Source organism: Rhinichthys klamathensis, unplaced genomic scaffold, assembly GCF_029890125.1.
Source record: "Rhinichthys klamathensis goyatoka isolate OS25496 unplaced genomic scaffold, OSU_Roscu_1.1 h1tg000223l_1, whole genome shotgun sequence".
In the NCBI taxonomy this organism is placed as follows: domain Eukaryota; kingdom Metazoa; phylum Chordata; class Actinopteri; order Cypriniformes; family Leuciscidae; genus Rhinichthys; species Rhinichthys klamathensis.
Window position 1 is genome coordinate 4,167,327 of NW_026606747.1, and position 24,402 is coordinate 4,191,728.

The 24,402-nt window shown below is 40.8% G+C and overlaps 1 protein-coding gene and 1 long non-coding RNA gene across 2 annotated transcripts; both read right to left on the minus strand.

Moving 5' to 3' along the window:
• Positions 1 to 18,867: 18,867 nt before the first annotated feature.
• LOC130097713 (uncharacterized) lies at positions 18,868 to 20,491 on the minus strand. Its single transcript, XM_056264655.1, has 4 exons — positions 20,457 to 20,491; positions 20,262 to 20,366; positions 19,918 to 20,001; positions 18,868 to 19,746 (listed from the first exon to the last, which is right to left on the minus strand). The coding sequence occupies exons 1-4, from the start codon at positions 20,487 to 20,489 to the stop codon at positions 19,162 to 19,164; spliced, it is 807 nt and encodes a 268-aa protein (XP_056120630.1). The 5' UTR covers positions 20,490 to 20,491; the 3' UTR covers positions 18,868 to 19,161.
• A 29-nt stretch (positions 20,492 to 20,520) lies between these two features.
• LOC130097714 (uncharacterized) lies at positions 20,521 to 21,112 on the minus strand. The gene is made up of 3 exons (XR_008808329.1): positions 20,927 to 21,112; positions 20,733 to 20,815; positions 20,521 to 20,644 (listed from the first exon to the last, which is right to left on the minus strand). It is a non-coding gene; the product is annotated as an uncharacterized LOC130097714 (long non-coding RNA).
• Positions 21,113 to 24,402: the final 3,290 nt, after the last annotated feature.

Genomic DNA, 24,402 nt, shown 5'->3' on the forward strand with positions numbered 1-24,402 from the left:
TCCTCACATGTGTTAAATTGTTTAGGCTCTTAATGTTTCTTAGCCAATGAGAATCATTCAACCTGTAAGCAATGACGTAGCTTAGACCTTGGAAATGGTATAACTGCTGTGATCTTTGTAACTGTAAGTGGGGCGGCCTACGAACTCCTGTGTGAGTCTTGAAGCTGACTTCTGCTGATGAAAATGCAAACTATCTTCAGTAAAACTTTTCTTTAATTTTTTATAATTCTGACTCCGGGTCTTCATTCTTCATATCTGGTTCTGGGTCTTTGACTGTATACCCCTTACACTATATCGCGATTAGAACAAAGCACAAGCATAAAACACTTACACTTCTCAGCTGAATCTGTTGCTCCTCCTCGAAGTGAAAATAAACCAGCACTTGTTCTGTGGTAAATGTCCCAGGATTATTCCTCATAGCCGCGCAAGACGAATCTTAATCTGACTAAAAAATATAGTGTGTTTACAGAGTTTACAGCATTTGCCTGGGGGCGTTTATCTATTTTGCATATGGCCTCAACACATTATCTTATGAATAGCGCGCTCTGCGAGTGGGTGTGAACAAATTAACGATAATGAGCTGAGACAGGAGAAACTGTACTTCTCTTTAGTTTCATACAGATTACATTGCAGGAGAATATTTGTTTTAAATGTGAATTGTTTTATTTAAAAGTAGAAATTTAAAGCGTTCTTTAGACGTATGTTTCATGTTTGTGTGATAAGTATTAGCGGAGTTTCAGTTCATTTTCCAGACATGTTTCAGAAAGATTTTTGCGGAGACAGAGTGAGCTGAAAGCGCACCCTGTTTATTTTATTAATTTTAAAAAAAAACACAAGGTTTTGATGTTAGTGTGAGTGTACACAAAAAAGAAGACCCTCTATAGTTTATAATCATGTATTGATTTTTATTTATATGACCATAAATGACAGAGTATTTTAAGTCTTTGTTGCTGCTATGGGAAAAAAAAACAGCAAAACGCGCTGGCGCGTTTGCCATCCCCAGAGGGTTAAAAGCTTACTTCACCAGCGATGCTGCATACTTCCAGACTCAGACGGTAAGTAGAAAGCTAAGGATTATTCTCAGTACATGATACTTTCGTCAGTGCACGGTAGTGGGACAATGATTTAAAGGCTTACTTCACCAGCGGTGCTACATACTTCCAGACTCAGACGATAAGTAGAAAGGTAAGGATTCTTCGCAGTACAGGATACTTTCCAGCTCAGCTGTATCACTCTGGGCTTTTGATGGAGAGCAGATATAATAACTTTTCACAAACGTGTAAGCAGGGGTTAGGGCCACTTCTCAGCAAAAGCACACCACACTCGTGTTCACTTCAAATCCACGGCAATGAATCAAGGTATATAAATAAGGCAAAAGCACTGCAATTCACTCACACGATAGGGCTGATCAGAGGCCTCAATCCATTTTTACACTCCTGAAACACATAGCTTCCCCAACAGTCAGATTTACATTCACTGCATCCTCTTCGAGCTTTTCAAATGTTCATAAGATGAAACCAATTCACTTATCTTTCTCTCTCCCTTCCCAGCGCAGACTCAATCGATAAATCAGTCCAGCAGATTCCCACAGACGAACTCTGATCCAGCTGACTTCAATGGGTGGCCTCCACACCCAGACAACTTCCCCGAGCAAGCTTGTGCCCAAAACTGCTCCGAGAAAACCAGAACTCCTTTCCTTCTCTCCCTTCCTTTTCTGTTCAAAGCTCTCTGGATAGCCCTTTTATCTTTGACTTGTCAAGCAGGAAGCCTATGTGAACGCCGCACCTCTCTCTCTCGCACCTGCAGTGCATTAGCGCTAATCAGGCCGGACAATGTTTCTGCCACACCCAGAACCGGAGTGGGATGTGTCGCACACAAATCGTTCCCTCCGGAAACTCGTGACTCATCAAGAGGGTTCCGCTCGCTAAGCGTTTTTGTCACCCTTGACATATTTCTTTTCGTTTTGAATTGTTTCGTTTAAAGACATTTCAAGCTTTATATATATAGATATATTTATCATGCCTGTGAGGCATACGCTGAGTTTTGGTTAATTTATGATGAGGTGCGCTCCAGTTCACGCGGAACAAGTGACCGCGCCGGCGCCATGTCATGATTATATTGTCTGCTATTTCTACCAGAAAGACTCTGGAGAATAAATACTGTAACAATAAATACATTTATTGATAGCCCAGCAAGCAATAAAGTTATTTGGCGTAGGCCCCGTCCATAGCTCGCAATCCAAGGGTCCGGACTCTGCATTTCCTGCCTGAAGACTAAGGCAGGGGCGCAGCCGACCCCCTGTGAGGTATAGGAAGGGACCATCCTGGTGGTGGTGGGGAGGATGGAGGGGAAGGGACCATCCTGGTGGTGGTGGGGAGGATGGAGGTGAATGAAAGCGTCAGCATCTATGAGCTCAAACATGTGTAAGTACTGGTCTTTTATACCGCAAGTATTAGACACGATTGGATAGATGAGAAGGTAATAAGTGACGTAGCAATTGAGTCTTCCTGGCAGAACTTAACGCTAAAGCTTCCTTTTCTACCAGAAAGACTCGGGAGAATAAATACTGTAACAATAAATACATTTATTGATAGCCCAGCAAGCAATAAAGTTCTTTGGCGTAGGCCCCGTCCATAGCTCGCAATCCGAGGGTCTGGACTCTGCATTCCCTGCCTGAAGACGAAGGCAGGGGCGCAGCCGACCCCCAAAAATAGGTGGAAGATAATTCCACCAGGACGGAGCCCACCCCCAAAGAACGGTAAAGAAAAGTATACCCACCAGTCGTGTATCCTGTAGAGCCTAAAATAGAAAGAAAAGGGAGTTAATAATGGGCATGAACATGAAATGTGGAAAGCCTCGTAGCCAATAACTAATTAGTAAGAGACGACTTCATAGTGAGCCTGAAAGGTACTATGAGAAGACGTGAATAATGCATTTATGCATTTATGTTCTGCTGCTGTATGTACATTAGCATTTATCCATGCTTACGCTTTCATCCAGAGCAACTTATGTTTTGAGACGCACTTACGTCTGATCGAAACTAGTTTCCCTGTGAATGAGTTGGAGGGAAGCAAGTGTTGTGGAATAGTGACTTAAACTGAGAATGAGGCTAACTTAGGACATAGGGACAGGTCATTGGAACAAAAGCTGTTATAGGACCACAGAGAAAAGGCCACCTTGGCCATACAGAACAGGCCACATGGGACAAGGCCGTAACAGACCGCACAGAGACAAGGCCTCGATGGACCACGCAGAGCCAGGCCACCTTGGCCACACAGAGACACGGCCGCGATGGACCACACAGAAACAGCCACATAGGGCCAGGCCTCATGGACCACACAGAGACAAGGCCGCGATGGACCACACTAAACAGAGCCACATTGGGCCAGGCCTCATTGGACCACACAGACAATGCCACATTGGGCCAGGCCTCATTGGACCACACAGAGCAGGCCACCTAGGGCCATACACAGAGCAGGCCTCCTTAGACCGCAAACTGGCCACATTGGATCACACGGCCATGATAGACCACAGAGACAAGGCCGCCCGGCCACATGGCCTTGCTAGACCACAGAGACAAGGCCGCAATGAGCCACAACGGCCTCTAATGCCGCACACAGAACGAGGTAGACTGGACAAGGCCGCAAGGCCACACAAAACCAGGCCGCAAGGACCACAAGACCACATGGCCATTTTTTAGCGAGGCAACAATGCCTCAAGGCCGCTTGGCCACACAGACAACGGCCACTTGGCCACATTGAACCGCGCCACTAAGGGCCACAGACCACTGGCCATTTTTTACATACAGGACAAGGCAACTTGTGCCACAAGGCCACTATAGACCACACAGAACAAGCCACACAGACAACGGCCACTAGGCCACATTGAACCGCGCCACTAAGGGCCACAGATCACTGGCCATTTTTTACATACAGGACAAGGCAACTTTGTGCCACAAGGCCTCTAGACCCACACAGAGACAAGCCCGCTGGGCCACAAGGCTGCTAAAGCCATACAGAGACAGAACCACTCATAGACAAGGCCTTAGGCCATATAGAACCAATGCCATAACTGGCCACAAGACCACGGGACAAGGCCACATTAGGCTACACGGTCTCAGTAGACCACACTGAACATAGAATGAGGCCGCAAGGGCCGCGATATCGTAAGCCCACACTGAGACGAGGTCACACAGGGACAACGGCCACTAGGCCACACAGAACCAAGGCCATAAGGGCCACAAGACCATGTAGGCCACACATAGGACAAGGCAACATTATGCCACAAGGCCTTGAGACCCGCACAGAGACAAGGCCCGCTGGGCCACAAGGCTGCTAATGCCACACGGATACAAGGCCAACGAGACACAGCCACTAGGCCACACAGAACCATGCCATAACTGGCCACAAGACCACGGGACAAGGCCACATTAGGCTACACGGTCACAGTAGACCACACTGAACATGTATATCATCACTTGCATGATTTTTATTTTTACATTTTTTTTTAAGACCATAAAGACCACATGGGACAAGACCACAACGGCTACTACTGCCACATAGAGACAAAGCCACTAGGCCACATATAGACGATGACTCATTGACCATTTGTAAATGCAAGCAGAATTTAAGACCAATTGTGAGAATGGATTATCATGGCACCACCACCAGTAGTTGCAAAGGTTATTTACCTGAACCGTTTTAGTGAAGAGCTTGCTGAGCTTCGAGGATGATTTTGAATCGGGTCTTATATAGACTCTAATGCAGAGGAAGACCATCTGCCCAGGATCTTACAGTTTTTCTCGATTGCTTAAACACATTTCTTGAAACTATGCCTCGTATTCTCAAAACAGTAAACACAAATCCATAACGTCTCACCCAATTCCCCAAACATCCTATTTTCAGGTCAAAATGAAGCTCTACACTCAAAACCATTCACTCTTGCTGAAAAACCAAACTTTGCCCTCAGACAGGACACACAAGCCCTCAAAAACACACACACTACAACATAGTCTTACACACTGGTGCTATAAATTCAAAACAATATTTCCAAAACTGGTAATTCATGTTGCTTGTGGTCCCCCCCCCCATCCCCCCCATCTTTTTTTTACTCTCTCCTACTCTTACGTAAGATGTGTGTGAGCATCATATGACAGTAAAAGAGCACACACAAACCTTATTCAAATCTGGAATTGTATTGGAATGGTAAAGAGTGTTGGTACATGCCTCCACTCAAGGATACAATATGATGAACAAGTCTAAGAATGTTCCACTGGTTGAAATACCATCATTGGCCTAGAAAGATAACATTCTGGGAGTCAAGACTATAAAGGAGAAAGGATGCCCTCCCTTCACTGTCACACTCTGCAGCCACTCTTTGTGACTGTACGACTGCTGGCCTTTTCTTGCAAGAACATAAACCTCATCAAAGACAATTGGAAATGTTTGTCTCTTATTCAGTGATATAAATTTGTTTGCCACCACACCTCCCTGAAGGTTCTGATGATGGAGGCGACGGTGAAGCCACTCAAATTTGGCTCTACTCGTTGCCTCCCTCATAGTCATACCATGGACAAGGACATGGCCAACTAAAGTGGCTTGAATTTCATCTGAGACTGCTTGTCTTCTTGCCCTTGCCCTTCCTCCTCCTTCTCCTCCCCCTCCTCCTCTTCCTCTCCCTCCTCCTCTTCCTCCTCCTCCTCCTCTTCCTCTCCCTCCTCGACCTATTGCTTAATTTCTCTGTGGATCCATTGTTCCAAAACTCAGTAAACTGATTTTTATCTTTTATAAAATATTGTATAACCTTTTATCTATCTATTGAAGGATCTGACTGATGTGTGTTCAATTTTGACTCTTTCAAAGTTTTCACCTGGGTAATTGTGTGCTAACTGAGCTGAAGCTGTGCTGACCTGAGTGAACAATATTGAATGCTAGTGCTTTCTAAATGACCACATGGTGTAGGCAATGAGAAATGAAGGGATTTGTGTGTAGAGTTTTGCTGTGACAGTTCAACAAATCTGACTAATGTGTCAAAACAGGGGAATAGTGTTCATAGTTCAGTGAAATGGGTGCGCTTTTTGATAAATGGCATTATAGTTTTGAAATTTTAGTTCAAAAGCCTGGTTATAGTGTTTAAACAATCGAGAAAAACTGTAATAGCTGAAGTAGAAATGCCATGATCAGCTGCTGTAGTGGTTGCCCCGATCCTGAAGGAATAACCAGTATACTGGGAGGGAGATAGACTGCAGCTTTTGAGGACAGAAACTGATGAGTCCTGAACTAGGCTTAGAGAGAAGTACTCCCGTTAGTTAGGATAAATGGAGGGGAATTTAAAGAAATTAATCATAGATGAGAAGGGACAGAATTTATTACTAATTAATAAATTGATAATGTGAAACAGAGCCTTGAGAGTCATTCTTAGAGTTCATAAGAAAGAGAGTAAAGAAATTAGGTGAGAAACGCAAATCAGAAAAAGACCATGGGGAAATCGGAGTATTTAGCTCCTGGAGTGAATCCCCTGGACGCATGAGCCATGACGCTGTAGCCTGTAACAGACAGCTACAATCTGAATACCAATAGAAAAGAGACCATTGCGGACAGGAAGTAATAGAGGGAAGTTGGATGGATTTTGCTTTTCTAACTTACTTAGTGTGAAATGTTGCCGTATAAGCATAACCAACATCTTCAAGGTTACAACACTCAAAGTTCAAGCAATGGGAGAAATTCATTTAAGAATTGCTTTTTAAAGACTACAACAGCGCTGAGAGGAGCTAACGAAATTCCTCCTGGGTTAGTGCATCACAACCTAAATTACATGAATCCTGCCCACGGGACATGATTTAAAGAATATCGAGACAGAATAAGCTAATTAGTGACTAGAGATAGCTACGATGAGCTACATAATTCATCAGCGACCATTCGGAATGTTGTCTATATGTTGACACTTCTTGAGTCTCTCCATCTTGAATGATTCTGGTTGAACAAAGTGAAAAGTTAAAAATCGTTGGTGAGAGGTAATCGAAGCTGCAAAACGAGCTGTTGAAACTTCGACCCCTGTGCCGGGAGTTGCAGCCCTGCCACATCCAAAGGGATTGACAAAACAATATGCTTAATCACCTTCGAAATGACCATTCCAACATGCCATTCAAAATTATCTGTGGGCATTCCGAGCCAAACCCTGCATACACACCGGAGACCCACCACATATCCTGCGAAAAGGGCACAATTATACACATTTTTTATCTTTGTGATACAATGTGATTTGCAGGCGTTTATTGGAGGTTTACTACAGGTCTTGGCTATGCCTTAAGTAGCAAACAAAGAGAAGGTACGGTGAACAGACTTGGATAATTAGTATTAAAATACTTGCGTGAATTTGAATGCCTGCGAGCAAACTATGAATGGAAGAAATATTAAATTACGATTCGTAATTGTAGACGAGGAAGGAACAATCGGCCGTGATCAGGATGTGAAAACAGGAATCTGAAAAGAAAAGCAAACATTACTAATTTAACAAACTCTGTTAGAGGAGGGCAGGGTGATGGATCCGGGTTGCTGAAGGCCAAAAGCCACCTGAAAGCGCGTAGCTATGGCTTTGCATTGGCAGGAATAAGCGCAACCTTAATTATGAAATTGAAGACGATTGATAGCCAAATTAACGTCTCAGGAATGGCATGATCGCCTAACAATAAGATCTGCCTTGATGACAACCATGCTTTGTTAGCACAACGATATAATATATTTTGCGACCACGTCAAATCCCTAAGGACGCTAACGACCGCTATAGGATGATTTTGTGAAGAGTGGACGAACGAACCTTGAGTGAGCTTAGAAGATTCATCTAGCCTTTACTGACCTAGATATCCGAATCTGAGATTGGACATGCCCCTTTGACTAGTTTTTTATTTTTATTTTATTTTTTTTAATTCTTAAACCGGCTAAATCTGACTTCTTAATACGGTACTTACCTGAAGTAAGGTGACTGCGTCCTGTCAAGAAGCTACTATCATTACCTAAATGATACTTGATCTGTTGTCTTTTGAGCGTAGAATCCTTTTCTCAGATGCGCAGCATATTCCTGACATGGCTCCCAAGTTGCTCTTTGCAGAAATAGCCCCATTCATCGCTGGCCACAACAACAGTTGAGACTCTTGAATAGAAAGATACATGAACATGTAAATCATACAGTTGAGCAAAGACAATGCCACTCGAGTCTCCTTCACTGATTAGTTCTGTTGATTGGTTTGACTTGATAAAACTAATATGACTGTTAGTTCTAAATAATAATAATAATAATACATTTTATTTATAGGCGCCTTACATGACACTCAAGGACACCTTACAGACACAATAAAACAAATCAACAATAATCAAATACTCATTATTACAACCTTAGATACAAGTAAAATAAAAAATAAAAATAATCACATAAAAGCCTGCCGGAAAAGATGGGTCTTAAGGCGAGATTTAAAAACATGAATACTTTCACTGTTTCACACATCCTGTGGCAGCAGGTTCCATAAATAAGGAGCTGCAAAACTAAAAGCCCGGGACACCATAGAAGTAGTGCGGGTTCTAGGGAGAACAAGAGTGAGCGAAGAAGACGATCTTAAAGTCCGAGATGGAGTATAGATATTAAGAAGGTCCAATAAATATGAAGGAGCAAGGTTATTGAGTGCTTTAAAAATAAGAAGAAGTTCTACTGAGTTAGCAGTTTTTGCTAAGGATATGTGGCCTTTGACTAGAGCATCCTTAGTCTGCATTTTTCTGTACATTAATGTGGAAATACCCATCACATAAAATATTTCTATCACACATATCAGTGATTAAGTAGTCACCAGGAAAGGTTGAATAATACAGCGATTGTACACATTTCCAATATTGTAGATCTAATTTTCATTAAGGGACTTATAATATGAATTTAAAGTAGGCCTAAATATTTTGAAAATAGTTGTTTGTGAAATTACAACACTTATGTAAATATGTAATTAACTGCCATTGTAGAGATATCCACTACAGGTTTATTTATTTATTCATTTATTTTTAAACCAGTTACTCAGTTGTTAGTGGGTATTTGCAAACTGCCCACGAGAGCGTAGTATCGACAACGCTGATATTATTAGATTACTGTACTGTTGAATATTGATGACGCGAAACTTGCTTTTACACTTGCTATGAACATTTCCCCTTTAAGGCGAGCTATCCGGCCCCGTTGCAGTCTGCAGATCAGTAGTAATTATGAACACGTACGCCACGTCACCGTGGACTCCAATTTGAACTCTGCCGCTGGTGTAGGAAGCAACGGAGAAATACTTACCTGGATGAAGTTTAATCACGATAGAGGGGACATATTAACAGTGGCTGGTGGAAGCGCCTACCAAACTTGAAAAACCGACTTGAAAGCGGAGCTTGAACTTGAACCAGCGAGGAAAGATCGCCTCTCGTGACTTGCAGAGTTGTTGATTCATGTCGGTGGATCGGTGATCTGCGGGATAATGCACCCGTGCAGAACTGCGGTCAAGCCAGCCGCGGTTTGAAAATACACGGTCTAGCCAGCCGCCAAAAAAAGAAGTGTGTGCGCCTATTACTATGAATACGGTAATTTCAGTAACAGCACAGAAAGAACGCGCTTTCAGGGCACTTGAGTTGCCCAGATCGATCCGTCCATCTGTCTATCTATCTTTTTTCTTTCTTTCTATGTCTTTTTTTATCTATCTATCTATCTATCTATCTATCTATCTATCTATCTATCTATCTTTTTTATTTATTTCTTTTTCTTTCTTTCTATCTATATTTTTTCTTTCTTTATATCTATCTATCTATCTTTTTCTTACGTTCCTTCTATCTATCTATCTATCTATCTATTGTGTCTATCTTTTTCTTTCTTTCTTTCTATCTATATTGTTTCTTTCTTTCTATATATCTATCTTTTTCTTTCTTTCTTTCTTTCTATCTTTTTTCTTTCTTTATATCTATCTATCTATCTATCTATTGTGTCTGTCTTTTTCTTTCTTTCTTTCTATCTATCTTTTTTCTTTCTTTATATCTAACGTAGACTAACCATGTTCCGTACAGCAACGATGTTCCGTACAGATGACCTTTTCCCGCCGATTGCTGAATAAATACTTCCAGGTTATAAATAAACTATATATGTGTGTGTACCTCATTTATCCCTCTTTCATCCCTGACCAAGAAAGAGAATCACCCGCCGTTTGTTCCAGAGAGATTTCAGTAAGTTTGCTAGGTGCGCCCACTGCGCCTGCTAATGGAGGGTAGGCAAGCTGCAGCCCAGATATTAGCTTTAGGTGGGGAGACAATTACAGCGGTAAAAATGTATATTTCTAATGGATTAATGTTTCTCACAGTAATATAATCCTCATGAATTGTTTATTAAGCTATCACAAATCATGAAATATATTACCTTTGGTTGAATAACTGCTTTGAAATGGGAATTTTTAAACGTAAATTCCGGACAATGGCCACTTGGCGCAACTCTCGCACTGAGACAGGCAGCAGAGACGCAGCACGTCTGTCAACACAGACTGCGGGCAATTATGATTATTATATTTATAATATTTTAACATTTAAAATAGTCATTCTTTAATAAATCAACAATTATATATATATATATATATATGTTGATTTATTAAAGTGACTATTTTAAATGTTAAAATATAAATATAACGTTAATATTTTAACATTTCAAATGGTCATTCTTTAATAAATCAACAATATTTAATATAAGGTTATAACTTACATGTTACTGTTAACTGTTGTATTACTATAACGTTAACTGAATTGATTGTGATGTTATTTCATAGCCAACTTTCCATAAAATGGAATGTTTATGATACTGTTAAAACAATGATAGGATCTTCACACGTTAATGTTATTTAATAAAATGTCATACATCAAATGATTGTTTAGAAATTATTTTTATTCACAGTTTTAACAAACAGTTTTATTTCAAAGGAAAATAAGAAAAGAAAATCAGAATGTCAGGCAGAAAAAAGCAGTATACTTTAGTAGTGCTCGAAAAGGCAGTTCAGGAAGTGATAGCAGGAGCTAGTTTGAGGCAGACCTCTAAAAAGTATGCCATCCCACACACCACCCTGCAGGACTACAAAAAAAAAAAATACAGTCTGAACCCTCATCCTAATTCGGCCCTGACAACTGCAGAAGAAGATGCTCTCATCTCATTTATTTTCTGGATGGCAGACCACGGCTTCCCAGTCACAAGATCTGTGGTGAAAGTGCTGGCTATTGGCATTATTAAAGAGAGTGGCAGAGGGGACAGTACCACTGTCAATCTGGAGAAGGGGCCAAGTGACGTCTGGTGGTCCAGATTTAAGGCCCGCCATCCAGAACTCACCTCCCGCACAGCCGACTCCCTGGACAGGGCAAGAGTCCATGGAGCTACTCCAGAGGCCATTGAAGGGTTCTTCAAATTATACGAGGCCTTATATGTTCGCCACAGTTTAGAGGACAAACCCCATCTTGTCTTCAACTGTGACGAAACTGGCTTTGGGGACAAGCCAAGGTCCAGGGAGAAGGTGCTGTGCCAGACTGGGAGGAAGCATGTGTACCAGCAGCAGCAGACCACCAGGGAGCACATCACAGTGCACTGCTGCGTGAGTGCAGCCGGGGACAGCATCCCTCCCTTCATCATCTACCCCGGCTGCCTCCCAAGCAACGCATACAGGCTGGATGGGCCCCCCAACGCTCTCTATGGCATCCAAGAAAAGGGGTACATGGACTCTGAGCTGTTTCTCAAATGGCTCAGGCATTTTGTGCAGTATGCTCCGGAGGAAAGGCCAATCATTCTTATTATGGATCAACACGAGACGCATGTGTCAAGAGACGTAATACTGTACTGTAGGGAAAATAAGATTGAGATCCTCTGCCTCCCTGCCCACACCACACACATTCTACAGCCCCTAGACATTGCGGTGTTTAACCCCCTTAAGGCTGGTTTTTCCACCATGGCGTCCCGGATGGGTCTAGTGCGAGGGGATCTGGTGGTGGGGAAAAAGCAGTTTTCTTCCCTGCTAAAAGCAGTCTACCCCACTGCTGTCACTGCACTAAACATAAAGGCTGGGTTCCGGAAGGCAGGCATCTTCCCTCTGTCCAGGGGGGCTGTGGACACAACCCAGGTAATTTTAACATTAATACAATGATAATTTATCCTCTAAGGTACTTGCATTTTTTTGTGGTGTGCTAATGAGTATTAAATATGCTGTATTGCCTTAGGTGGTGAGAGTGCTCCCATCTGTTGATGCCAGGCCATCCAGCACTTCCGTCACTACCTCAGCCACGCCATCCATCACTCCATCAGCCACGCCACCCATCACTCTCGTCACTCCATCCATCGCTCCTGTCACTCCCTCAGACACACCTGCCACTCTCACACACACATACGATCCCACTACTGACACACATACATCAAACACTCCCACCACCACTCCAACACCTTGCCCCACCTGCAAAAGGGGGGTTGAAAAAAATTACCTGGTAGCAGCGGGGGTGATTCCAGAAAGTCTCGCAAATGTCCTGATGACCCCAGCCTTGGACAGGAGGGACAAGGTGAGGCGTCGCCTTCCGCTGCCAGCCCGCGTCATCACGAGTGACGAGTATGTTCGTCTGCTGGAGCAGAAAGAAGCTGAGGAGAAAGAGAAGGAAGAAAAGAAGAGAAAGCGCAAAGAAGATATGGCAAAGAAGAGGGAGGAAAAGGCCAAAGCGCAGGAGGCCAAAAGGCAGAAAAAACAAACACCACCTCCCATTGAGGAAGATGGGGAACACTGCGCTGTATGCAGAAGGGTGGTCCCACCTGGGTCAGGAGATGGGGCCATTGATGAATGGGTGCAGTGTGACCTTTGTCGTCTCTGGTTCCACATTGAGTGCGCTGAGGTGGAGGAAGTGACAGATGCTGAGTGGCTTTGCCATAAATGTTGTTTGTCCACATAACCTAACACACACACACATAATGTAAATAGTTTTAAGTAGTGCACACACACACACACACAATTAACACATCTGCTGATTTACTGACAATTTCTAATTTTACAATCAGTTTTAGTGTTTAATTTAAATGGTGCACACACACACACACACACACACACACACGTTACAACACTCACACACACACACAATATCCTTATCATTTTATCAGTTCACGGTTGCCCATTAATTGGTTACTTTCAGTTATTAAACGTTTTAAACAAATGCAAATTGTTTCCCTCCTTCTTGTTCTTCAGAAATATATGATCAAGTTGTTTTATAACGTTTCACATGGTTCAGGCTTAATTCACGTGCCATAAATCATGACTAACCATCGCGTGGTGATCTAGCTTATTAGGCAGTAGGCAAATTAACTTAAGTTTTAACAAAAAGAAAAATGTACTCACCTTTCTTATAGATTTCAATAATATCCTCTTCTTTTAAAATAAATAAACAGCTCACAAATGATCATTTTAACGTCAAATTTTGCAGTTGAAATCTGAAATGCGCTCTGTACGGAACACCGTTGGCCGCCTGTACGGAACACCGTTAGCGTCTGTGAACATCCAAACCCAGGCGGAGGAGGGACTTAACCCCACTTTTCTCAAATACTATTGGTCCAAAAGACATCAATCAAAGAATAGATCCTCCAATAGGAATTTCCCCTGAGAATGAGCACTCACACAAGCTTGTATGTCTCTCAGCAACAGAGGAGTGGCCATTGGCGTGCGGTGAAAGGTGAAAAGTGTACGGAACATGGTTAGTCTACGTTATCTATCTATCTATCTTTTTCTTTCTTTCTTTCTTTCTTTCTATCTATCTTTTTTCTTTCTTTATATCTATCTATCTTTTTCTTTTTTTCTTTCTTTCTTTCTTTCTTTCTTTATATCTATCTTTTTTCTTTCTTTATATCTATCTATCTATTGTGTCTGTCTTTTTCTTTCTTTCTTTCTTTCTTTATATCTTTTTTCTTTCTTTATATCTATCTATCTATCTATTTCTTTATTTCTATCTATCTATCTATCTATCTATCTATCTATCTATCTTTTTCTCTCTTTATATCTATCTTTTTTCTTTCTTTATATCTATGTATCTATCTATCTATCTATCTATCTATCTATCTATCTATCTATCTTTTTCTTTATTTCTATCTATCTATCTATCTATCTAGATAGAGAGGACGCTGGAGAGGACGCTGGCGTTGTTTGTTCGCCGCTTCTCCGTCCGAAAATCCTTGTGGCAACAATTGTTGCTATTTAACCAGGCTATACAGTATGTTTATTGACCAGCACTACTACGTCCAGTAAATATAACGAGTGCAAACTTTATGGATGTGTTTGTGCGGATTTCGCCGATTCCAGCTGTTGTCAACTTACCAGTCTGCCTTCGCCCGGAGCTTTCCCTGTGTCTGTGCATCGCCTCCTACCATCGAGAGGTTCCTGACCAGGCTGTTGCTGAGGTCTGCGGGATTCTGTTGAGTCTGGCGGCTCTCCTCTGCTCAGCACGGGCGCTGTGGCCGGTCACCAGGCCGTTTTCCGCGAGTGGCACAATGTTTAAGTATTCCGTCACCCAACTGAGGAGTTTCAACAACTGCAACGTTCCATCATGCATACCAGTTATTAAACAACTTGGATTGCTTCGCCGGCCGCGCTACACTCACAGGAGCTGCGGCAGAAAGTTTGTTTTCTCCCGGTCTGATCACGGCATTCCATCCCTCTGGTCTGGCGCACGCCCTGTCGCACTTCCAACACGTCATCCGGGCGCTACCCTTCCCAGAATAAGTAACGCTGGAGTTTCAACGGCAGCGCTGAGCACGGATCGGGAGGGAAAACGTGGAGTGGATTTCAGTCTACTCCGGCCAATACAGAGACACACTGCTCCATCTACCATCACGATTGAACTGTTCAATGCACAATCCATCACAAATAAATCCTGCCTTATACAGGAACATATTCTGGATAAATGTCTGGATTTGGTGTGCCTTACAGAAACCTGGCACAAGCCAGATGTTTTCTCTGTTTTAAATGAGACCTGTCCTCCTGGTTACTGTTACCTACAGAAAGCCCGTAACACAGGGCGCGGGCGGCGGTCTGGCTGTCATCCACCGAAGTGATCTGGACCTGTCCCCCATTACCATGCCTGAGCCATCTTCGTTTGAATACCTCGCTTTTAAGTGCAAGCCTCCTCTCTCCACAACAATATTTCTTATTTATCGGCCACCCAGACCGAACCCGTCTTTCATCCCAGAAATGTCTAACCTTCTGACAACACTCTGTACTATGTCTGCCAATATCATAGTTCTTGGAGATATGAATATCCATGTCAACTCCCCCACCTGTCGTTTTGCAGCAGAATTTCTTCAATTACTGGACTGTTTTAATCTAACTCAACTTGTCGATGTCCCCACTCACACTAGGGGACACACACTCGATCTGGTTATTACAAACTCTGACCATCTCAGCAATCTCCGGGTTTATGATCTGGGCATCTCTGACCACAAGGTCATTTCTATGATGATGTCTTCACCGTCTGCCCTCATCAAGCCTAAGCGCCAAATCTGCTTTAGAAATCTAAAAAACATCAACTCAGATTCATTGGCATCCGACCTTCAGCATCTTCTTTCTGTTAACTGCTCACCAGTCATGGACCCTGTGGACTACTACAACAACACCCTCAAGAGCCTCCTAGATATCCACGCACCAGTAAAAACTAGAACAGTGACCTTCTCCCGAACAGCCCCCTGGTACACCAGTGAGCTACGGAAAATGAAGGCATCTGGGCGGGCCATTGAGCGGAGATATAAAGCCACTGGTCTTACTGTCCACCAACAAGCTTTTCGGAAACACCAAAAGAAATACTCTAAGTCGCTAATAAAGGCACGGTCATCATTCTACTCTAATATCATCAAAAACAGTCCCGGAAACTCAAAGCAGCTGTTCTCCACCATTAATCATCTTCTAAAACCACAGACCCACTCACTCACGGAAAACACAGAAGAACACTGCAATAACTTACTGGACTTTTTCAAAACTAAAATAGATTCAATCCGCTCTTCCATTCATGGATCCTCAATCCAATCTGCCCCATCTGTAAACTCTCAGCTTGCAATCGCCCAGCCCCTGAAATGCTTTCCAGAAATCTCGAATAAGGAGGTAGAGATGATCATCAAAAGGATGAGAGCCACCACCTGTGCCCTGGACCCTTTTCCTACTGCTCTTGTCAAAGCAAACTCCGTTATTCTAAGCCCTCTCATCACCACTGTAATTAACCAGTCTATCCTGTCCGGCATTGTTCCATCTGCTCTTAAAACCGCCATAATCAGACCTCTTCTGAAAAAACCCACTCTTGCTCCTGATATATTATCAAACTATAGGCCAATTTCAAATCTTCCATTCATCTCAAAAGTCTTGGAAAGAGTTGTTGCCACTCATCTCCAGGACCACCTCAAAAACAACCACCTATTCGAAAAGTTCCAATCTGGTTTCCGCACAGCTCATAGTACAGAAACAGCGCTCGTCAGAGTCACAAATGACCTACGTATGGCAGCTGATGCTGGCTCACCTTCCCTTCTCATACTGCTCGACCTGTCCTCTGCTTTCGACACTGTGGACCATGGCATTCTACTCGACCGGCTGCATCAAACCACTGGACTTACTGAAATTGCCCTGGACTGGTTCAATTCATATCTGACGGACAGAAAAGAGTACATTTCGCTTGGAAAATCAAGGTCCCGGGAACACACAGTTACCTGCGGAGTACCTCAGGGGTCGGTTCTTGGCCCCATTCTCTTTATCATTTATATCCTGCCACTCGGACATGTCATCAGCCGCCATGGAGTGTCTTTTCACTGCTACGCCGACGACACGCAACTGTACATGAAATCTGATCCACAACCAACTGCAGCACCGCAAACATCATCTCCGCCTCCAACACTCACTGCCTGTCTCGAGGAGATAAAGGTGTGGATGAAACAGAATTTTCTCCAACTAAGCAGTTCCAAAACTGAAGCAATTCTCATTGGCACCTTGCACCAAATTCAGTCATCCTCACTTTCCGGTATAACTATCTCTGGCCAAGACATCCCCCTTTCCACAACAGTTACCAATCTCGGTGTGAGATTTGATCCACAACTCACCTTTGAAGTCCATATCAAAAATCTCTGTAAGATCTCCTTTCATCATCTCAGAATCATCGCAAAACTCCGTTCTACGCTTACCTTAGCTGATGCTGAGAAACTGGTCCACGCCTTCGTCTCCTCTAGACTGGATTACTGTAACGCTCTTCTCATCGGGATCCCCAACAAGAGTCTGCAAAAGCTGCAGTATGTCCAGAACAGCGCTAGGATCCTGATGAGAGTGCGAAAGTATGAACACATCACTCCCATCCTCCACACACTTCACTGGCTTCCCGTGTCTGCTAGGATCGAATATAAGGTTTCACTTCTCACTCACCAATGCATCTATGGAAACGCACCCCCCTACCTGAAAGAACTACTTACCCCTGTTTCTACAGCACGATCCCTCCGATCACAAAACTCAAACCGTCTTTTAATACCAAAAACTAAACTCTGCACAATGGGCGATCGTGCTTTTTGCTCTGCCGCTCCCCGGATTTGGAATGCCCTCCCGGACCATCTGAGGTCACCACAGACCATCAAGACTTTTAAAAAGGGACTAAAGACATTACTTTTTAGCAGATCTTATGGATTTTAAAAATGTCTAGATATTGTTCTTAGAATCAGACCTGTAGCACTTTGAGGTTTTTTCTTAAAATGTAAAGTGCTTTTACAAATAAAATTTATTATTATTATTATTATCTATTTATCTATCTATCTATCTATCTATCTATCTATCTATCTATCTATCTATCTATCTCTAAAGGCCAAATTTTTAATAAGTAGAAAAAAATAATGGTCAGTTCTTATACGGGACGTCCCATACAGTATACACACCTCATATCAAACCATTTTACTGCAGCATTTTGGAGAAATGTCACATTATTTGACTTCTGAAGCCCATAAAGACCTCATTTCTAATAATGTAAAAAAACTAATGGTCAGTTCTTATACGGGACGTCCCATACAGTATACACACCTCATATCAAACCCGTTTACTGTAGCATTTTGGAGAAATGTCACATTATTTGACTTCTGAAGCCCATAAAGACCTCATTTCTAATAAGTAGAAAAAACGAATGGTCAGTTCTTATACGGGACGTCCCATACAGTATACTCACTTCATATCAAACCATTGTACTGCAGCATATTGGAGAAATGTCACATTATTCGACTTCAGAGGCCCATAAAGACCTCATTTCTAATAAGTAGAAAAAAACAATGCATTTTGAAATATGTCACTTTAATTTACTTCAGAGCTGTATAAAGATGTATAAAGACCTTCTCAGCTTCTCACACACTAAATTGTACAGTACTGAAAATAAAGTATTAAGACTACGTGATTTATCTTACATTGATAGTTGAAAGTTTCATACTTTCTTTATAATTTCCATTTTTTACTGAAATACTGTAGGATACAAAAAACAGAAATGCAATTTGTTTATTCAAGCCCTTTGTTTTATGAAGAAAATCAACTTTTAGAAACGTGTCACAAAAAACCACACACATGCACAAACATAAATAAAAAAGCAATGTCTGCTTTAAACCCTGTTAATAAAAAATAAATAAAATAAAAACTTAACTTTACATGGCTACTTTAAATAGACAATTTTAAATGGTAGTGAAACAATAAAAATGTTTATAATCAAGAAATTAAAAAGTAAACTGAAACCACAATATATTTCACACATTTGTTGCATGGGTCCTATCAAGAAAAATGAAACATACTTTCCATACAGTAATTTAACTTCCTAAATTGGATTTAGGAATACACGTTTTTTTTTAGATTTAGCCAGTACAATTGTGGCATTTCCAGTCATCATCCCCAGTAATGGCATTTTGGGGTATCTTCACACAGTTAGGATGATACCAGCCCTTGCACGAAGAACATTCAACCATTACTTCCCTGCAGTGTGCAGTCCTGCATATGCAGTACACATTCACATGTGTTTGTCCTCAATTTGCAACGCTAACTCTTGGCTCTGTTTTAAAATGTATTTGACCTTTCCTGAAGGAAGTTAGAAGTTCTGTCCTCAACCGGCCCTCGCGGAACTAGCAGTTTTCTGGCCTAAGGTTGCAGCACAATGCAAATGCAAATGCAAACAAACCACAGTTGCTAGAATTTGACTGATGTTGGACAGCAGGAAGAATAATTGTAAATTGGTCTTCCATTGGCCTAAGTAACCATGACAAAATTTGTTTGTCTTTGTTGTTCAGCATTGTCGAAAGACTGTCATAAATGCAAACCTGATTGTCCCTGCAAAACAGGTTGCTAGCAGTTACCCAGTGGTTGCCCCCAGTGTGTAAAATTTGTACAAATGGGCTGCTTGGAGTACCCACAATCCCTCCATCATGTAAAACACTAAATAAAACACTTGACTGAAAGCCATGAATGTGAGGGTACTCGCTTGCAAGCAAGTATGATGCGAAATCTATTTCATCACAGCCAAGCCAGTGGTGCGGATGGAGAACAGCAGTCATTTTGCTACGTTTTGTGACCTGTGGAGGCCTTTGTAGTCTAACTGCTGATTTTTTTTGGGAGGGGTCTGCTCCTTGCCAGCATGGTCCATAGTTCTTATTTACAGACCTTGTTGTACTCCCAGGTTTGTTAGGGATGTCAGTGTTCCTTAAAGGTTTCTGTGGAACAGATATATTTTTTTTAAAAGTGTGATAGATAGATAGATAGATAGATAGATAGATAGATAGATAGATAGATAGATAGATAGATAGATAGATAGATTAGATAGACATGAACTGTTCACTTCAACTATTGACCTTAAAAGGTTTTAATTCTTATTGAAGTCGTACCTTATCTGACATGGGTCCAGTCGAGCTGGTGTCCGTCACTGTCTTTGGTCCCTTTAAAGCCCTTTTGCCTCCTTTGACTGCAGCCTAACCATTCACATCACATACAGGAAGATATAGCTCACACATCACATACACTAAAATTGGATTTGTGGCGTCAAAAATGATTTATTTATTAGTTCATTTACATTGAAATTCTGGATTCAGAATATTAGAATACATACTTTATAACATTTAATACATATTAAATGTTATAAAGTATACTATAAACAGTAGCCATGTTTTTATGCAAAATCGTAAGGAACAATGAAGTGTGATAAGTTTGATTGTATATGATACTGCAATACCACTTTGGTTTTCTGGAATGGGAAACCTTTCTTTATTGGCGACACATAGATGCCTTTCTTGGAAGGCTTCCTTTCTCTCCAGCGTTCAACATTTATCCTGTACGTCTTTAATAAAGCAGATTAATTGGAATAATTACTTAAGAAATAAGTACAGGTAAGTACTTATACTGAAGGTAAACATTTAAATAAACTTACTTTTCTCTTGCGTGTAGAGTCAGAGAATTCCATTAAGAGAGACTGTGATATGAGACTGTATGAGACTGTTGATAAATCTGCACAAAGTCATCAAGCCTTGTGAGACGACGTCTCTGGAATCTAATTTTTTTCAGAGCCCATTGGCTTTTCTCCATTATACCCTGTGTCTTGTTGTCCTCATTGTAGTTCTACATTATTGGTTAAAATAATTACTGAGAGTTAAAGAGTACACATATTAGGCATGTAATTTTGTGTAAGACATTATCATACATGTACCTGTGTGCCTGACTGACTACAACGCATAAAAATCTTGGACAAATGTTTGTAGGCTGGTCCTTTTCCATGACGGCCAAGATCACCTATATTAAAGTAACTAATTTAGACCTTTAAATGCAATGTCAAATGTTTACCATTGTTCAAATCCCACAACCTCTCCCCAAGCTATCCTAAAAAATTAAGATGTCACTTACCCAGCATGAGACCAGACCACAAAACTGCTTGAGGTAGGAAATATTTGACAAGGTTAGGCATGAATGTAGGTGAATGATACTCATTTGGCTCCCCCTTTTCATCAACAGGTGCGTTTGCCACAATTTCCTCAAAATGACTTTGAAATGTTGTGGGTCCCATGGTGATCTGCAAATGAAGAAATACTTTCAGTCTGTATTTAAGCAAAGACGCATCTAGATTATTAAGTTTGGTTCCATAAAAGGAGGGAAAGAGATACTGTATCAGTACTTGATGCTACATGAAATCACTTTTGACTTTTGACTTTTGACTTGAGCTCGGCGACTTCTCCAACCGGTAACCCTTTTCCCCCCGCTACCACGCCCCTGCCTTTGGGGTGCAAGAGCACCTTTTGAAGAACTTCATTGTCTTCATCTGTTTTTTCCTCCACCATTTTGAGAAGACTTAATGTTTCATTGGTATGCCTTCTGCATTTATTTCTTGTCATGTAGGCAATGTTTTTGAGGACTGCAGCTGTAGGTGACTGGTCTCTGCATCCTTATTCAAATACTTCAGGTTCGATTTTGTCCAGACACTGCAAATATAAGGCCATTGGAAGCACTGATTGAAGTTGTTGCCCAAAAATGTCTCTGCTATCAGCCCTTACATACCTTCTTTTTAATTCCTCCATACTGTGACAAACCTCCTCTCCCTGAAATGTCACCCAGGCCTTGAGGGTACTTTCGTCCCTCACAGTGACCTCTACACAAACTGGGCAATCTGAGAATGTGCAGTATCTATGTAAATATGTAGTTTTGACAGTGTGCCTTTTAAAAGCTATGCTGCAGTATGGATGTACAGATTCTATTCCTTTTGAGATGATATTTGTCCACTGTAGATCTTTAAATTGATGTCCAACCTGTCGTTTTCTCAGGTCGCTCCACTCCTTATTGTCCATAAAAAAAAACCATGGGCCTGTTGGCAGCTTATGCAGAAAAAAGAGGCTATCAGCTGTTTCAGATGCTTGGCTGGAATGATGTCTTTCAGTGAGCTAAATGAAAGAATAAAGTTGTTAAATATATTAATTGTAGTTAAGTGCAAATACTGTTTTCCTGCTAGTCCTATGTATGAAGGATCTTCATATCGATGTAGAACATGGTTAAAGTTGTATTTAAAATTTTAACTTGGGAAGCATCATTAATTCATGTTGATTTAGTTATGTGGGGGGGGATCTTGTTTACAAAAACACTTCATACTTTCAATAAATATATTTTTTGTAATGCTTTTTGTTTTGTGGTTTTACTGTTATTACATGGAATTAATTGTCTCTATGCGAGATACAAAACTTTTATATCGTTTTATGTTTTTTAATGAACAGTTGATGTGTTTGTAGTTATCAGGACAAATTCAGACTTGAATTCTAAATGGCAAAATTTGCCATTACTTGCCACCTACTTTAAAACGGAGGGAAAAAATAGATCGAAAAATGTATTACCTTGGTAAAAAGAAAGAAAGATGTAAAATTTGCCATCACACCCTCAAGCCTTATATTACAAACACCCTTACTGCAGCATTAATTTATTTTCTTTTTCAGGTACTTTAAAGCCAAGGTAATATGAAACAAATTATAGCGTTTTAAATGTGTATTACAAATTTTAAAAATGAAAATATAAAACACTTTAGATTTCAGATGTTCATAACTGTGGAAATGTATCATCACAGTAAATGAAATGGTCCATTGTTACAAAGCTTCTTCTGTGATGTGTTGCTTCTATCAAGTTCTTTGATTTATTATTTGTGTTGGTTTTAGATGGTACTTGGCTGGCCACAGTATACTTCTGGATGGTAAAAAGATTAAGTTTTAAATGATTACACAAATTAAAACATTCTTCTAATACACATATCAGGTGAATGTTACCTGCATATTAAAGTTGATGAGTTGCTTAAAAAAGGCTTTACCTTGGATGAAGAAGACTCAACCTCCCCAAGATCCTTGCCCTCATACTCGATGTCAGTGTCAAGTGGAGCATCAGGACTTCCCAGAGGAGAACACTGAGATGTACAGTGGGTAAAAAAGAGTAAACATTGTTGTTGGAACACAACAGAGTGCAATCTAACAATGTTAAAGTAATTGCAATGTCCTATTGTGTTCTTCGGTCTCAGACATCAAAATGCTACACTTTTGATGTCTGAAAAAAATAAACCTAAAATTATAAAAAAGTATACAAACCAAAAAAGAAAGAATAAGGAACAACATAGGAACAATTATTTGCTGAAAAAGGACTGAATCTACAATTGTAGGTGCATTTAACATAGCAACAACCTTTGGTGACATAGACTCTGCCTCCAACACATCTCTGCTCTCAGACTCTCTGTTGCTTTCCAGAGTTATGAAAGGACTGCCCAGGGTAGAAGGCTTAGATATTCAGCGGAAACACAAAAAGCAACACAAGTTATCAGGGCACAAAACCCGGCATGCACAGAAAACTGCTAAGTAGAATACAAGTAATATAATATAATAAAATATAATATAATATCATGTAATAAACACACTGCATTACAACAACAACAACCTTGGGGGACGGAGACTCTGCCTTTAACACATCTCTCTCCTCTGGACTGACTTCAGGAGGCTCCTTATACAATAGGCAATCATGACAAGTTCAACCAAAAACTAAAAATCTTTATTTATTTATACATTTTATTTACAACAATTTTGTTGATGTTAATACATTAATTACATTATAAATTTAAATTCAAGTGTGCCAAAAAAATGTTCCTTAGTCGTATCCTGTTTGATAATGAATTTGAAACCTGCAAAGAAATGCAAATTGTTCCCCAGGTGCCATCAGAATTATAAGCACTTTCATCCGTGGCACGGCCGTGTATAACGTTCTGTATATCTTGCAAAGTGAGCTTGATTTTACGACTCTGTGAAAAGAAAATTAAACAAAACAAAAAGTTAATTCCTTAATTTATTTAAATAAATAAAAAACTATTTATTGTCAATTCCAAAGTCAAATAGTAATAAAACTACCGAATAGCCTGTGATGAAAATGTTACGTACCTTCCCAAAATGGTTAAAACAGTATCTTCTGAAATATAAATATTATTTGTAAACAACATGGCATCATTAAACCAATATTTAATGAAGAAATGTCAATCAAAGTACAGTTAAAGCATCAATTAATTATATAACAAGGTTACCAACTTACCGCTGTTTCTGTCGTCTCATGATGCTGTTTTAAAGACTGAAAGATGGGAATCTAATGCAATGCACCCACCCTCACACCACCACCTAAATTCAACTACATGTTTTTCACAAAATAATTTTCCAAGCTATTTAACGTTTTAAATTAACGTTTAAAAAATCTGTAACTTTAAAGTAAGTAATATTAATAAATGTTATCATTACTGTTATTATTATAACTATTATTTTGTAAAAGCAACCGTTCCGTTTTCATGCGCTGATCACGCAGTGATTCGGCCAATCAGGACA